The sequence below is a fragment of the Schistocerca gregaria genome, chromosome 9, assembly GCF_023897955.1.
Source record: "Schistocerca gregaria isolate iqSchGreg1 chromosome 9, iqSchGreg1.2, whole genome shotgun sequence".
Lineage (NCBI taxonomy): Eukaryota > Metazoa > Arthropoda > Insecta > Orthoptera > Acrididae > Schistocerca > Schistocerca gregaria.
Genome location: NC_064928.1, coordinates 220,318,758 through 220,335,555, shown reverse-complemented (window position 1 = coordinate 220,335,555; position 16,798 = coordinate 220,318,758). Strand labels below are relative to the sequence as shown.

General features: G+C 39.2%; 1 protein-coding gene across 1 annotated transcript in view; it reads right to left on the bottom strand.

Annotated features, from left to right (window-relative positions):
• LOC126292005 (uncharacterized) overlaps window positions 1-16,798 on the bottom strand; it is a 101,310-nt gene that overhangs the window by 34,547 nt on the left and 49,965 nt on the right. Inside the window, exon 6 of the mRNA XM_049985789.1 lies at window positions 1,835-1,925. Coding sequence (XP_049841746.1) covers window positions 1,835-1,925 — 91 coding nt within the window. The remainder of the gene's footprint in view (window positions 1-1,834; window positions 1,926-16,798) is intronic.

The following is a 16,798-nucleotide window of genomic DNA, read 5'->3' as shown; positions in this document are numbered from 1 at the left end:
AGAATATGCTCTGATGAACCAATGTTAACAGCTTATGCTCCTTTTTATAAACTTGTCAAGACCAGAGCCTCTATTGGAATCATATGATAAGTACAAGAAATCAAGAGGAGTGTAATTATTGACTGTCAAATACTGATACAATCAATTTGGGCAATGCCTATCTGCAATTCTGTTGAAGTCATAAATATTATACATTTCTACCTTAGATGATGCTGACACAAATGTTGAAACCTGATTACATTAATTGTTCTGTCATCATGATTATTGAACTGTGGGATCTGGACTGTTAGAATCAGTGCATGGAAATCTAATAAAGTGTCCAATTCATGATAGTGTGCAGTTCATCTTTTTTATGTTTACTTATTAATAAAGTTTCTAGATGCTTTTTGTTGTTATTGTCAAGAAGAATACACAGAAAAATCTGTTCATACATTCCTTTATTTCAGTATAATTACTAATTTTAATGAAAGCTGTCATACATTATCTTTTAAATCTGTGACCTTGTATAAATAATGTGCCTGGTCTAGTTAAGGGCCTAAGACCCCATGCTCGTTGTCTTTATTTTCCACATTTTACCCAGAGCATTATGGCTGACTACTACTACTGCTGTTGTTAAAATGGAAGGCATGAGATGGTGCATGGACTGGTCACGCATATATTTTGGCATAATGTAAAACAGTAAATATTACATAAATATTGTCACTCTTAATTAATACTGTTGTCTCATTTTATCTGGCTGTTCTTTGTTGCTGCTGTAATTAAGCAGAAAAATGGAAGTTGTACTTTGCATTGCCACATATCTAATTACAGTATATTGTATAAATAACTCTCACAAAAATTTTAATATTGTGGCTATTAGTTACTGCTATGTTAAGATAAATGTAGATCGGACCTATGAACCTTGCACTCTCTGTCACTTATACATTGTACTATGTGACTCTCAATGTTGGCAAAAATTATACATAGAGTATATCCTTCTAAATCTCTGATTAATTAACTACAAGGTGTTGGTTTAGTACCTCCTTCCCCTTTTCATTGACTATACTATGTAACTACTGTTTCCACAACATCTGGTTTATGCCTATAAATTTAAAGTTCAGTAATGTAGTTAAACATTTATCCCTTTATGTGTACTTAGATTTTTATCATTACTTGATTCATGTTTAATTTTGTTGTTCATCAGGCCATGCACACACTGGTTATAAAATTGTGTGACACGGACAAGTATTTTGATTGTAAATCAGATATTTGGATTTAATAGGTTACATTTTGTAAATTCTCTGTTCATTCTGTCAACTAAATAACCAATGACAACCTATGTTTGATTTATGCTTTGTCTTTTAATTGCATTATGTCTGGTACATAGAGTCACTCAAGAACGGCAACACAGCAAAAGAAAAACCACTATGCAGTAGTGAACAACACAAAATAAAAGAATGGTTAATCGCAAAAATAACAGCCAATGCAGTAAACTGATGTCATACAAGTTACTTTATTCAACTGTAATTTTGTTTTGAGGAGCTACATCGTTACAGACGTCGAATGTGAAAGAGAGAATACTCTGAAATTACACCTCACAATATCAGTACATCACTTTTCGGAACCTGTAGATGTCAACATAGATTTCAAAATCAGACAATGCAGGATGTTTAAAATTTGAACATACAAGGCATACATTTCTATATGTCTCCACCTTCACTATAAAAACAGAAAACCTAATGAGCCGAAAACAGGGCAAACACTGGCATCCCAGAGTTAATGGAACACCTGTAAGCTTACTTTAGGAAAATTTTGACCAAGTGCTGACACTGTCAATTTATAAAAATGAACTTACCTCCTTTTCAACGAGATGCAACTTCTTGAAAACAAGGTAGCCCACAGGTGCTATAGCATCATCTGAGTGGATGATGGTTTCTGCTTCATCTCTGCAATATGCATAGTAATAAACAGTCCACACAACCTGTCATACATTGTAAGTGAAGGATATTCATAAATCACCACTGAAATGTGACTATATACAGTCTACACATAAATCCAACACAGTCTTACGATCTCTGAAAAACATAATAATCTATGTGTCTGGGTGTCTTCACCAGGTGAGCAGCTGAAAGCACACAGCCCCATGGCACAGGAGACCTGCAGTATTCTGTATATGTATTTTATCACTCTTCTAGTATAGCCTATTTAAAAACTCTTTGGTCTTTGAAAGCAACTATGCGAGACACGCACACTTTTTTTTTTTACTTACACATTTAATTTTGTTTTTCAATATCTCTTTACAGTCCTTCAATATAGTGTCATAGCTTCTACACGACTGAATCCCAACATCTCGGAAGCTCTAATGTTCCATCCAGGACACCACTTCTGTCCATCTGTTGGATGGCTCAGGAAACTGCAGTAGAAAGCTCTTCCAGAGAAAGGTAATGAAGTCCACAAATAGGATTTTTTAAGTTTTTTTTTCAACTTCAGGAACTAATCAAAGTTTGGTTGACCTACGTCTGGGCTGTACAGAGTATGCGGCAACACTTGCCATCCATATTCAGGCAGTTTTTGGGCTACAACATTGCCGATATGTGGACAAGCAACTGAAGTCTGGTTTTGTGCATTTTCCTGTTCATGTTTTGCATAAAGTTGCAATAATACACTGCTGTTACACTTGCTCCACATGGGACTCTTATCTGTCATGAAGCCTTGGTGATCACAAGCAAAAAAATCATCATTTGCTCAAGTTTCAACTGAGCATGTTGAAATTTTTTTGGATGTGGAAAATCTGAAGCTCTCCCCATTTTGAACTGTGATTTCAACTCCGGTTCAGAGTCTCTAATCGACATTTCATCAATAGCGACAATTTGACTCAAGAATTCTTAATCTCCACAGTCAAATCATTGTTTGAGCAAGGTTGCAGTGCCCAAGCATTTCTGCTTCTCTTCAGCACACTGAGATCTTCTTCAAGAGCATCTGCCACAAGTTTCACACTTTGTTCGTCTGTTGACATTTTTGGCATTCTGGATCTCGGATTATCGTCCGAGCTCATATGACCACCACGAAAATGATTAACCCAATGTGAAACAGTACTAAGGTCCACTGTAAACTCACCACAAACTTCACTTAATGCACTGTAGATTTCTGTCAGGTTTTTGCAGTGTAAAGTTTCAATCTCGATGTACGATCTCTGATCTTCAACAGTCATAGTACCTGAGAATCCTGCAGGGTCCATTTCTACCTCTCACCAATTTTATGTTAGAGTACTCAACAATAAAGAAAAACACATGCTTCTTCCTCAAGCTCCCAACTACAGCTGGCTAATTTTCATTGTTGTTGCAACAAATGATCAACAGTAATACCAATCGGTGCATTACTTATAAAATGTCACTTGTATGATAACACAATTCCATTTTCCCCTCATATGCTGCTAGCCATTACAGTTGCATCACCATGATGATGGCAGGTGACAAACACCAAATTGACAACATGACTACTATATGCTCTGATATCCAATGCATTTGCACATGGTCCAGCTCCATTAACGCAAGCATTTGTCAGAAGCCTGAATACCCACCTTTTACAGCAGATTACAGAAAGAGAGTCAGTGAGGCTCTGGAAAATGCTGAAAGGGATGTGGAGCTGTGGTGACTCCAGCACTGCAGACAGCTATGCTAGGATTCGCAGTCGAGAATCTGTGGCATGAACAGCTGATCGACATGGTCCTCCAGATTCTCAATTGGCTTTAAATGTGTGAAGTTTTGTGGCAGGGTAGCACAGTGAACTTATTGTGTGCTCTTCGAATCACGCATGAACAATGCGAGCTGGGACACATTGCATTATCATGTTGGTAAATGCTGTTGTGCCAACAGACATGGTCCGCAACGATAGATGTGTGCTTGTGTCAATCCATTGTGCCTTCCAGAATGAGATCAACCACAGAATGCCACAAAAATATTCCCCAGATCATAATGCTCATTTCTGGTTGCAAGTGTTTGATTCCAGATGGTACATGCCAACAGCCAACTGTCTGATGGAGCATAAAATGTGATTATCTGAAAAGACCACCTGTCACCAATCAGTTGACATGCGGTTGCACTACTGGCACAGAAATTCCAGCCTTCATCACTTGTTAACAGCTGTCGGCACGGGTGCACGAACCAGGCACTTACCACTTAGGAATGTTTGCTGAACTGTCATTGAGGAGACACTGCCCCCTGCCCTTCAGTTCATCTGGGCAGTCATTTGCTCAACAGTTTGTGGGGCGATGGGTGGAAATTATTGTTATTAAAATGAATGTGGAATATCTTTCCCAACAATGCACCATATGTGGGGTGGCCGGTGGAAATTTGTTGTTAGAAATGAATGATATGTCTTTCCCGGCACATGCACCATATGTGGGGCGGCGGGTGGGAATATTTGTTATTGAATGGAATGTAGAATTTATTTAACTCTGTTGTTTGTCGTTCTCAACACTGGCTCTCTAACTACAATATTGGCAACCAGAAAGTGATTAGCAAAACGTGAAGCCTGTAATTAGAATTCCTAGTGCCCACTTCAACTGAGAAACACACTTATAGCTACAGCTTATAGCTCTGAGGAATTAGGAGACTGTCTGGGATTCATAATCAAAACAATTCACTCTAAATGTTCAATATATTCTGAAAGTCACAGACCAAAAAGAATCCACACAATCCAGCTACCAGAGCAGTTCAGAGTCTAATGTGCTGATGCAACTATAACTGTTCCAATTAAATGTTTAAGTGAATGCTCGCCATAATTTGATTATAATGTTCACCAAACGACACACTAAATAATGGTAGAATGTCTGTCCCGCGGCGGCACGTGAAAATACGACATACGCAAACTGAAGATAGATCATTGAAGTCATCCCAGAATTAACACTTCACTCGAAAATGATTTCATAGTTACACGTATCCTGAGTAACTTATTACGGCATCCGAGGCTGTTTATAGCAAAGATACCGACGCGACGCGACTCCCGGCACAGGTGGTGCGCTGATCAGCGTCTGGAGAGAACTGGGGCCTTACTTCCTCGCACAGCGTTCTTATATATAAAGCCGCGGTGCGCACGGCTAAGGGAACGCCTGATTAAATCCGCTGTCCCGACTAGCCGCTGGGCTAGTAATGCACCACTTTAAGTTATCGCATAAATCATTGCTTCCTTTGCTGATGGCCAATGAAGCTCTCAATTTAAATGTGCAATCAGCACACAGGTAAGTAATCATAATAAAAGTCTGATGTGGCTAAGTCCAATATTTTGGGCGAGAGAATTAATTTAATTACACTACACGCAGTAGATGAGCTCTGAACTTGCCCTTTGGAGATACGCTATCGCTATAGTTTTATAGTTATTCAGTTGAAACTTCTCACATCTTTATGAATATAGCGGATCTCCCTTCTACTTAAATTTAAACATCCTAGTTTTATTTATTCACCTACTTAATCTATCTTGCTTCCTTAATTTTTAAGACAAAAATCAGAAAATCATGAATTTCAACTAAAATTTTAATTTATGGATCCAGAATACTGTTTCTACTAAATTATTATGCAAAAGGAATCTAAATATAAATTTTTAAGTTTCTAGCTCTTTTCTGTTGAGCCAATGATTTTTACAGAAAAACGTCCAAATTTCGGAAGTGGTTAAAGTTATCGAACTGATATTCAACACATATTGATTTAGTATTACTCCTGACATTCTAGAAACGTTTCAGGTTATTTATTAGATTTTAAAGTATTGCGCAACATTTATGATGTCAGAGCTAGTTACAGTGGACTGGTGGCACACAATGGAAAGACTGCTGTGAATTTTATACGGAGTGAGTAGGCTGCTTCCCTACAAGTTGCACATCTGCTCACCTGTACACTCATCTGCAGTCGTCATTCATTCCCATCATCTATGGTCCGTGGTGCCCACAGCATCAGTTTTCGGTAGCAGAAGTTTGCTACACACACAACGCGACAGCCACAGTAGCACACAAACAGTTTATAAACTTAGACATTTTGGAAATGCTTCCATCCTTGGCGCAAAAGCCAATGATCGTGCCCTTTGGGACATCGGATGAAATGCTCCATTTCCACATTAAAGCAATCACTGCACTGTTTTCTACATCCTCCACCACATTTTATATACCCTCCGCCGCTGGTGCTGCCACCTGCTGTCTGCACACTGACGTTGAGCACAGGTGGTGGTCACATTAATGTGACTGGACTGTGTGTATAGGGAAAGATTATGAAGTGGTTTGCTACCTAACAAGTTGGGTTTAAATTATGTGTGTTTGTGAGAAGATTGTGTTCTGCCTCTTGTATGAAGAAGAAGTGTCTACCAGAACACATGAGAAACCAGAAATAGCAGACGGGCACAGCTTATGAAGATTGCATTTTATCGTTCTGTGATACCAGTGCTTGTATCGGCCGAGATGTCTCGACTCGTGTGAGTATGGAATGTATGGGTTCAAGAGAGCCACACTCAATACCGTACTCGATCTCAACAGTCCCACCCAACAAGAGCCTGAGAGGAGACATTATTTCGTTCACTCAGTTGTGCAGTATCTGCATCTACATGGATACACCACAAATCCAATTTAAGTGTCTGGCAGAGGGTTCACTGAACCACCTTCGCAATAATTCTCTATTATTCCACTCTCTAACAGTACATGGAAAAAATGAACACCTATGTCTTTTTGTGTAAACTCAGATTTCCCCTATTTTATTATGATGATAATTACTCCCTATGTAGGTCAGCAGCAACAAAATATTTTTGTACTTGGAGGAGACAGTTGATGTTTGAAATTTCATGAGTAGATTTGCACAATGAGAAATGCATTTGCTTTAATGATTTCCACCCCAAATCCTATATCATGTTCATGACTCTCTCCCCTATTTCTTGATAATACAAAATGTGCTGCTCTTCTTTGAACTTTCTCAATGTACTCTATTCATCCTATCTGGTAAGGATTCCACACCGCACAGCAGTATTCTAAAAGTGTAGGCAGTCTCTTTAGTAGACCCGTTACATTTTATAAGTGTCCTGCCAATAAAATACGGTCTTTGGTTCGCCTTTCCCAAAACATTTTCTTTGTGTTCTTTCCAATTAAAGTTGTCCGTAATTGTAATTCCTAGATATTTATTTGAATGTACAGTTTTTAATGTGATTGAATTACCATGTAATGAAAGTTTAACAGATTCCTTTTAACACTCATGTGGATAATTTCACACTTTTCATTACTTAGAATCAACTGCAAATTTTCCCATCACACAGATATCTTTTCTAAACTGTTTTGCAATTTGTTTCGATCTTCTGATAACTTTACAAGATGATAAATGACAGTATCATTTGTAAACACTCTAACACGGTTGCTCAGATTGTCCCCTAATCGTTTGTATAGATAAGGAACAGCAGGTGGCTTGCACACTGCCTTGGGGAACGCCAGAAATCACTTCTGTTTTAGTTGATGACTTTCTGTCAATTACTACGAACTGTGACCTCTGTAAGGAAATCACAAATCCAGTCGCATGAATGAGACGATATTCCACAAGCACACAATTTGATTACAGGCTGCTTGTGATGTACAGAATGTCTAAAGTCTTTTGGAAATCTAGAGATACAGAATCACTTTGAAGTGCCTTGTTGACAGTATTCTAACACATCATGTGAGTAAAGAGCTAGCTGTGTTTCACAAGAACAATGTTTCCTAAATTTGTGATGACAGTATGTCAATAGACCGTTCTCTTCAAGGTAAATCATAATGTTGAACTGCAATATATGTTCCAAAATCCTGCTGTTCAACAACATTAATTTAGTGGATTATTCCTATTGCCTTTCTTGAATATTGGTGCACCCTTCCAGTCTTTGGGTACAGATCTTTTGTCAAGCGATAGTTGTATATGATTGTTAAGTAGAGAGCTATTGCAGCAGCGTACTCTGAAAGGAACCTAATTGGCCTAAAATTTGTACTGGAAGACTTGCTTTTATTAAGTGATTTCAGTTGCCTCGATATTCGGAGGATATCCACTTTTAAGTCACTTGTGATGGCAATCGTTCTCGATTCAAATTCTGGAATACTGACTTCAGCTTCTTTGGCAACGGAATTTCGGAAGGCTGTGTTCGGTAACTCTGCTTTAGCAGCACTGCCATCAATTGTATTTTTATTGCTATCGCACAGAGAAGGCATCCATTGTGTCCTGCCGCTAGCATACTTTACATCTCCCTGGATTTTCTGATAAGTTTTGAGACAAAGTTTCATTGTGCAAACTATTATAAGCATCTCGCATTGAAGCCTGCTCCAGGGACTGGCAGCACAATCACTACGGCTGTGGCTTCCCCTGACACCACAGCAGATGGAGGCAGACTGATAGTGCTACACTGAAAAATAACTCTGGACACTTGAATGGCTCACTTAATCTTTTCAGACGAGTCCCAGTCATCTACAGAGCAAAATCACGACGGATGTTTCGGCATGAGAAGGCTTCAAGGACAACAATGTTGGCAAGATTTCATTCACCTTAGTACAGGTACTGCACCTGTTAGGGTAGTATGTGGTGCAGTCATATTAAGTCAATATGATCACCTCTGGTTCACACACCAGTAACTTAGATAGCAGGCATTACATTCCTATCATGTTGGCACCCTCGGCCTACCTTCAAGGCCCTCACAGGATAATCTGTCAACAAGATAATCTACATCGGCACGGGAGGTATTCGACAGTTCCCCTGATGGCACCATTCAAAAACATCTGCCCCGGCATTGGCGAGGGACTGGCACGCCACCAATCACCAACCACTACGAATCGTGACACTGATGTGGAGTTGACACACCGTGGAATGATACACCTCTATCTGTCGTGTGAGCTTATTCTTTTTTTGTTCGACACTACAGCCAGTTGTGTTGGTTGTTAGATGTAGCTGCTATCTGTGCTAAACTTAATTCCCTGTATATGACCACATCAGCTACAAATTAAACAATGTATTCTTCCTACTATTCTACACTTGCACAATAAGTCAAATTTTCTTATGTGCTACATTTCCTAGTGTTGCAATTTTAATGACCAAAAGTGTAAATTATAGCACTACCACATGTGAATCTCTTTGGCAGTTCTGATAGCTCTAATGTGTTGTTCTGTAACAGTGATTCCCAACTTTTCTTAGGCGATTAACCCTGCGTGCAAATACATTATCTATTAACCCCCCTCCTCCACCCAATGACCAAGCGATTTGGTTCCCCCCCCCCCCTTTAAACCAACCATTTCCCCTCCTTCTCCCCCCCTTACCTCCCCCTAGCATGATCCCACACTATCACCAATGTTAGCACGAAACTGAACACTAAAATGAAAAAGAATTTTCTTTAAACACTTTTATTTTTAAAATAATGAAAGATGAATGATGTTTAGTTTTGTGACCATTTCATTACACCACAAACTAATGAGTTGATAAAGACAATTGGTACTGCTCACTTCTAACAACCTTTTTTATATTTCAGTTTTTCTATGTCAGTGCACATCATGCTCCAGATCCGTTCAATTCTTCATTTTTGTTTTTATTTCTATCAGAGTTAAAAATCTACCTTCACATCTGTAAATTTTGAATGTCACATTTCTTTTCAGTGTGTGTGTGTGTGTGTGTGTGTGTGTGTGTGTGTGTGTGTGTGTGTCCGTCCGTGTCCATAGCAAGGATAGACACTCGTTACAAAACTTGCTTCCCTTCACTTCTCCTCTCCCTAACAGCATGTGCTTCACCTGTACCCCAATTCAAAATCAACCAAGTTAAAACATGTGCACTATACTTACTGTTTGTAAATCACCTGACTGCTGGACTCATTAGTACTGAGCTGGCAGAAATCAGAACACTTCAGGTTGTTAATGCTTTGTTTATGACCACTCTTATAATAATAATAACAGTAATAATAATGTGTACAGCACTATGGCAGCCTTCCTGTCATTACTACTGTGTCATACTATCAATTAGTTCATTTATTTGTTACAAAGTGAGTACTGAAGCAATTTATGATCTATTACAGGAACTATCAACCACTTGGAGAAGAAATTTTCATGTGTATTCATTATGTAAATGTTCCACTTTTATCACCATTGATGTATGATTCAAAGCACAAAGTATGTGTTTAGTTGGTGGACTATGTGAGTTATCCGTAACTTTCACTGCATAGTGTCACACATTAATGCCAGTAACTGAGAAGAAAGTAATTACTGATAACTTATACAATCATTATTAGAGTCCTGCAAAATTATGATTATAGTAAAAATCTTTTAAAAATAACAAATAACTTAGTTTCATGACAAACATAATCAAAACTTTCTGCTTTTCATCCCTCAGAAAATTTCATTTATCCTTCAGGCAGAGTAAAAACTGCTCTAAAGAAATGCATGAAGATTTCCAATGGGGAAAAAACAAGAACTAGTGTTATGAAATTCAATACGAATTATCCATTATCACTGAGGCTGAGCCCGTGCTAACAAAATTCCAGCGCATCAAATACCTTGTCAAATTCAATTTGTAGTTCAGTGTAAACATAACTAATAACGGAAACTCTACATCACACCCCTCCCCCCCCACCACCACCACCACCACCACACCACCGCCGCCCCTCAGATTTAGTGGTAAGAGGGTCCAGTGGATAGCCCATCCCTGTTACTCAACTCCGGCGTGGGTTTGAGTCCCGATCGTAGGCAGTCTTCCCACTTTGAGTCATAATTGTTTCTCACCTGTTCGCTGATGTGTGCAGCACTAGCCGGTGACTTGTAGATACAGCAGAAAACAGGAAGAAGGGGTACTGAACTGTGAAAAAAAGAAGCAAAATCAAAACAGTAAACACTCCAGTCTCAAGCTGTGCAACATTGAGCAAGTTTGTACAGCCACAGCGTCATGGTCATGTAATTGGATTGAAAAGTGGGAGATCCAAGTTCAAATCACGCTTGTGCACCATTTCATTACCCCACCCAACCACCCACCCACCCACCCACAAAATTATGAACCGTGCATCCAGCCATTGAGATGTCTGTTCACTGTGTTCAAATTTGTGTCTGTAGTGGTGTGTTATTGTTCTGCAAAAGCAGACAGTAAGAAAGGAACCCCCAGATGTACATACACCCTATTCATTCTACAAAAGTGCCTTGTTATGACTCTTGCATTCCATTTTTGAAGTTATGACCCTTGGATTCCTTTGCTGTAACATAGTTCACACCTGTTTATTTGTTATTTTCATTTCTATGAGAGGCCTATGTGTCATCTCGCCTGCTCTCACTACTCTTCACATTTATTTGTGAGGGTAATATATTCTTACAGCATGACTCACATTCTATAAGCAATGTACAGTCTGATAATTTCCAAGACTATAGATGGAGAACAGATGTGTCAATGACAGGACGGACAGTTCATAATTCTGTCTGCATGTGTGTGTGTGTGTGGGGGGGGGGGGGGGGGGGGGGGGAGGGTAAGGATATGAGGGAGATTTGAACATGGCTCTCCTGCATCACAGTCCAACACCATGACAACATAACCATGACATTGGTGTGTGCTGACACACACTCGATATTGAACAGCTTGAGCTTGGTCTTTCACTGTTACTATTTTCCTTCTTTTTTCACAGTGCAGTACACCTCCTTCCTGTTTTCACACCTGATCTGCCCTCAGTTTTTGACAGGCTATCCACTGGGCCATTTTACCACTAAATCTGAGGGGGGTGCAATGGGGAGTTTCTCTTGTAAGAGAGAGAGAGAAAAGCCAATGTCAAACAGATTAATTATATGCTTTCATAAGTTTAATAAAACTGATAGCTTTATAATTGTAAATCAAAAGTAAGCGAAGTACCAATGAAGTAAAAGCTAGGTTATTAAAAAGCCACACATTAGAAACTATCATCCACTACTGTTTTCACTTCAGTATTTCAAACTCAACTAACAAGAGAGACTAATACAAACTATACATAACAGTTGTGTCACAAAATATGAAACTCAGTTACGTCACAGAGATTAATCATCATAACTGTGTCAAGTTTTCAAATTAAAAAAAAAAATGGACAATCTGAGATGAAATAACAACAACACAGAAAGAATATGCTGCTCCCCACAAAGAGGAGGCAATGAGTCACAAACAGGCATAATGAAAAAGAATGCTGTAATATTAATCTTTTGGACAACGTTCACACACACACACACACACACACACACACACACACACACACACACACACACACAAAGAGAAAGAGAAAGAGAAAGAGAAAGAGAAAGAGAAAGAGAGAGAGAGAGAGAGAGATTGGGGGGGGGGGGGGGTTCTTTTGTGAATGACTACTTCTGACGATGAACTTTGTCTGAAAGCTTAAATATTACAACTCTCTGTTTTATTAGACCTGTAGGCAATTCAATACCTCAAGTTTGAAAAAGATAAATGAAACATGGCATGCAGACAAGGAAATTTTTCATTTCAAGATATCTGTACATCAGCACAACCATCATATTTGATCAAACAGAACTGCCGAACTTCACTGTTATTTATTCCATAAAAGCAGGGAACAGATTATAATAATGGAAAACTGCACTCTTAACATCTCAGTATGTTTGCAGCAACACCACTAAATTGTCAGCTATCTAGATATGCCACTAAATTGTCAACTATTTAGATATGCTGCATTGTTTACTTTCCGACAAATTACAATAGAGCCATGTTATTTTCCTACAGGGTTATATTCCAACACACTTCACCTTTTATGTCCAAATGTGCTGAACAAATAGCTTCCCAAAAAAACTGGTAGAAGATGTCCTTTTGCACTTCCATCTATAAATTCAGATTTCACACATGCGCATACAGGCAATTAAGGCCTGAGCACAGGCCGGCGAACTGTAGGGACCACAACATTACTGGAAAAGAAATAAGAAGAAGAAGAAGAATGTGCTTTAACAATGGACGAGTGAGAAAAACTGAAATAATTGCCATCTTAATATCGTTTCAGTAATGTTTGTGTATCCCAATACTGATTAAGTTCCTACTGTAGTGCACCAGAAAGTCACTGCAGCTGTCACTGCAATTTTCTATTTTAATTTTTCAATACATTCTGAAACTTGCTGATTAAATCCTATAGTGAAAGAAAAAATCACTGGAGAAAACTATAAAATTATGAGATAGAACTGCTGGTCAGCATGTGGGAACTATCAGGTCTTTTTACGGTATACTGATAATTTTTACTTATGGACCGTCTGACAGCAACTGAATAAAACACAATTTTAGTGCCATGCATGTTTCACCTTTATTTTCTGCAAGGGATCATCAGTGGCCTGGAATATGTACATATGTATAGTTATTTTATTTACATTTTTGTCATTGTGCTTATAGGTTATAAACAGTTCTGGTGGTTGGTATTTCCTATTAGGTTGTAATGTTTTGAACTGTACTTACAGGTTGCGTGGACAATGTCTTACATATTACGCTCCTGTTGCATTTTTGGTGTTGTGAAGAACAACGCCAATTTGCGGTTTTTTCCACATTCCACAGCACTATGCACTGAACGCTTGTTGTAATGCAATGTTTTGGTTTCTGTTGCCGACTGTCAACTGTTTTTGCCAAAGATCAAATGTTATTGCCAAACTTATGAGTATAACTATTGAAGTATCTGTGGTCTGTTCATGTATGCATTTGTGTGTGTGTGTATTTTGGTGTTATTATTATTATTATTATTATTATTTTGACTGTGTGTGTGTGTGTGTGTGTGTGTGTGTGTGTCCAGATGGTGTGGGGAAGTGGTTTTTTTTTTATATGTTATCATTTCCTTTATTAAGTGTAGTAGGGAGCCTGTGCTGATGTGTGTTTGTTCATTTATCACATGTTTGTTTTCTGCTATGGCTTTCTGGATGTGGAAGTTTTCTTGCATTTGTATAAGATGTTTGTCATGGTTGCTTATTCTCATTATTTTCATTTCTTGTTCCATGTCTGTAGGATGATGGTTGTAGTGTTTTAAATGCTCTGCAAATGTGGAATGGTTTGTTTCATACTTCCAACATCTGATATGTTCTTTGTATCTCGTTTCAAAATTCCTGCATGTCATGCCTATGTATACTGCATCACAACTTTGACATTCAAGTTTATATATTCCTGATTGTTGGAATTTGTCCCTCTTGGTAGCTGGCTGGCTTAGGTGTGATTGAAGGGTTTGCCCAGGCTTATATGCTATTTTGAAGCCCTGTTACACGGTCCATAAGTAAAAATTATCAATATACCCTAATATTACACACAACTGAGGAAGACAGGACTATAAAAGTTGAAGATATCAGGTCTTTACTTGGGAATCAGAGAGGAAGAGGTTGGTGCAAGCTAACTTCCCATTTGAATAAACTTTTGTCAGGAGGAGAATGTAAATGTGTGATCTGATTTACCTAATCCTAGCTTGCCAGATACCACCTACTGACCGATCGCACACTGCTGCAAACTTTGCAGACTTGTTAACTGTGTTTTAAATAAAAGCATGTAGCTGGCGGAATCATTTTATAACAAATGAGCAAGGTGACACTGCGCATGTTTAAAATGTTTTCACACATCTCCGGTTTACGGCATCATATCTCCTGAACTATGTTATGCTGTGTAGGTGGTGTGACACATTACTACAGAAACTGAAGTACAGTACCTGTCCTTTCCTTGAGAAAATAAAATAATAATAATAAAGATTACATGAGAGCAAAAAAGAAACCTAGAAGTAGATAAGGGACTCAGCGCGCTGCTGGAGGCCAGAAGTTGTGGTCTGATAACTGGCAGCTACATGAGTGACGTTTCTGATAAGACGGCATGAGTCATCATGCAGCTGCACATGCAGCAGCATCGACACAGACTAGTTAGGCCATGTTATTTTACGAAGATAAAGTGTAAGTGCCTTACAGCGTATAAAACTATCGATAATATATCGATTACTACAAAGGGCGGAGTAGGTGCGCAAGTTATTCTTCGTGGTCCTTCAAGTGTTTTGTGGATGCGTACTGAATTTTACACTTACTAATGCTGATGTTAGTGCACATGGTAACGGTTGGGTTACTGTAGCTCTAGTTCGTGGTGGTAAACTGTAGACTGAATCAGGACTGGAGATTTTAACAGCCCAGAAGTTATTGTACATTTCTGATATGTGAAGTGTACAACAGAGATCGTAGTTCGTCTTACTATATGTCTACAATGCCGTCGGTTCTTAGGACGAGGAATCGTCGTAAAGTAAATGAATCGGAGTCTGTGTCTGTATAGGTTAAATGTGCACTGAATTGTGCCAAGATTAAAGTTGTTGGAGATGTGACATAATACTACAGAAACTGAAATAAAGTATCTCCTGATCTATGTCTTGTACAATGATATAATTTTCCAAGCACATTCGGTGGTATATGTGACAACTGACTGCAAAATGTGTCACAAATAAAGTTAGTACTAAAGAAGCAATACATTAAAATGTCACGCCTGATGTAGCAATTTTACTGCATGAACAGCAAAAATGTAATGAGTGATACACTTTCTTCCTTTCATCATCCTGTGGAGGTCCTCAAGAACGAAAAGTATTGTAAAGGTTTGAAATTATGTGTAAAGTTTGTCGCAAGTCACTAAGTGCTCTCATCCTCAAATACTAGATGCATAAAGTCTGAATATTCATGCATTGTGGACTACACTGCCTTCTCACCCCCCACTACTTTGATAGGTAGGTGGTTCTTACCTCCACAGTGATTCTTACCAGAAAATATATGATGTGTGTTCCAAGGTTGAAATCAGTTCAGTGGTTTAGGAGGGGATGTGGAAGGAAAGTATATATATATATATAAAATAGAAAGAAACTTCCACATGGGAAAAATATATTAAAAACAAAGATTCCAAGACTTAACAAGCGGGAAAGTGCTGGTAGATACGCACAATGAATAAAACACACACACACACACACACACACACACACACACACACACAGAATTTGAGCTTTCGCAACCATCGGCTGCTTCGTCAGGAAAGAGGGAAGGAAAAGGAAAGATGAAAGGATGTGGGTTTTAAGGGAAAGGGTAAGGAGTCATTCCAATCACGGGAGCGGAAAGACTTACCTTAGGGGGAAAAAAGGATAGGTATATACTCGCGCGCGCACACACACACACACACACACACACAAACACACACACACACACACACACACACACACACATATCCATCCATACATACATACACAGACACAAGCAGACATATTTAAAGGCAAAGAGTTCGGGCAGAGATGTCAGTCGAGGCGGAAGTACAGAGGCAAAGAAGTTATTGAAAGACAGGTGAGGTATGAGCGGCGGCAACTTGAAATTAGCGGAGGTTGAGGCCTGGCGGATATCGAGAAGAGAGGATATACTGAAGGGCGAGTTCCCATCTCCGGAGTTCGGATAGGTTGGTGTTGGTGGGAAGTATCCAGATAATCCGGACGGTGTAACACTGTGCCAAGAAGTGCTGGCCGTGCGCCAAGGCATGTTTAGCCACAAGGTGATCCTCATTACCAACAAACACTGTCTGCCTGTGTCCATTAATGCGAATGGACAGTTTGTTGCTGGTCATTCCCACATAGAAAGCATCACAGTGTAGGCAGGTCAGTTGGTAAATCACGTGGGTGCTTTCACACGTGGCTCTTCCTTTGATCGTGTACACCTTCCGGGTTACAGGACTGGAGTAGGTGGTGGTGGGAGGGTGCGTAGGACAGGTTTTACACCGGGGGCGGTTACAAGGGTAGGAGCCAGAGGTTAGGGAAGGTGGTTTGGGGATTTCATAGGGATGAACCAAGAGGTTACGAAGGTTAGGTGGACGGCGGA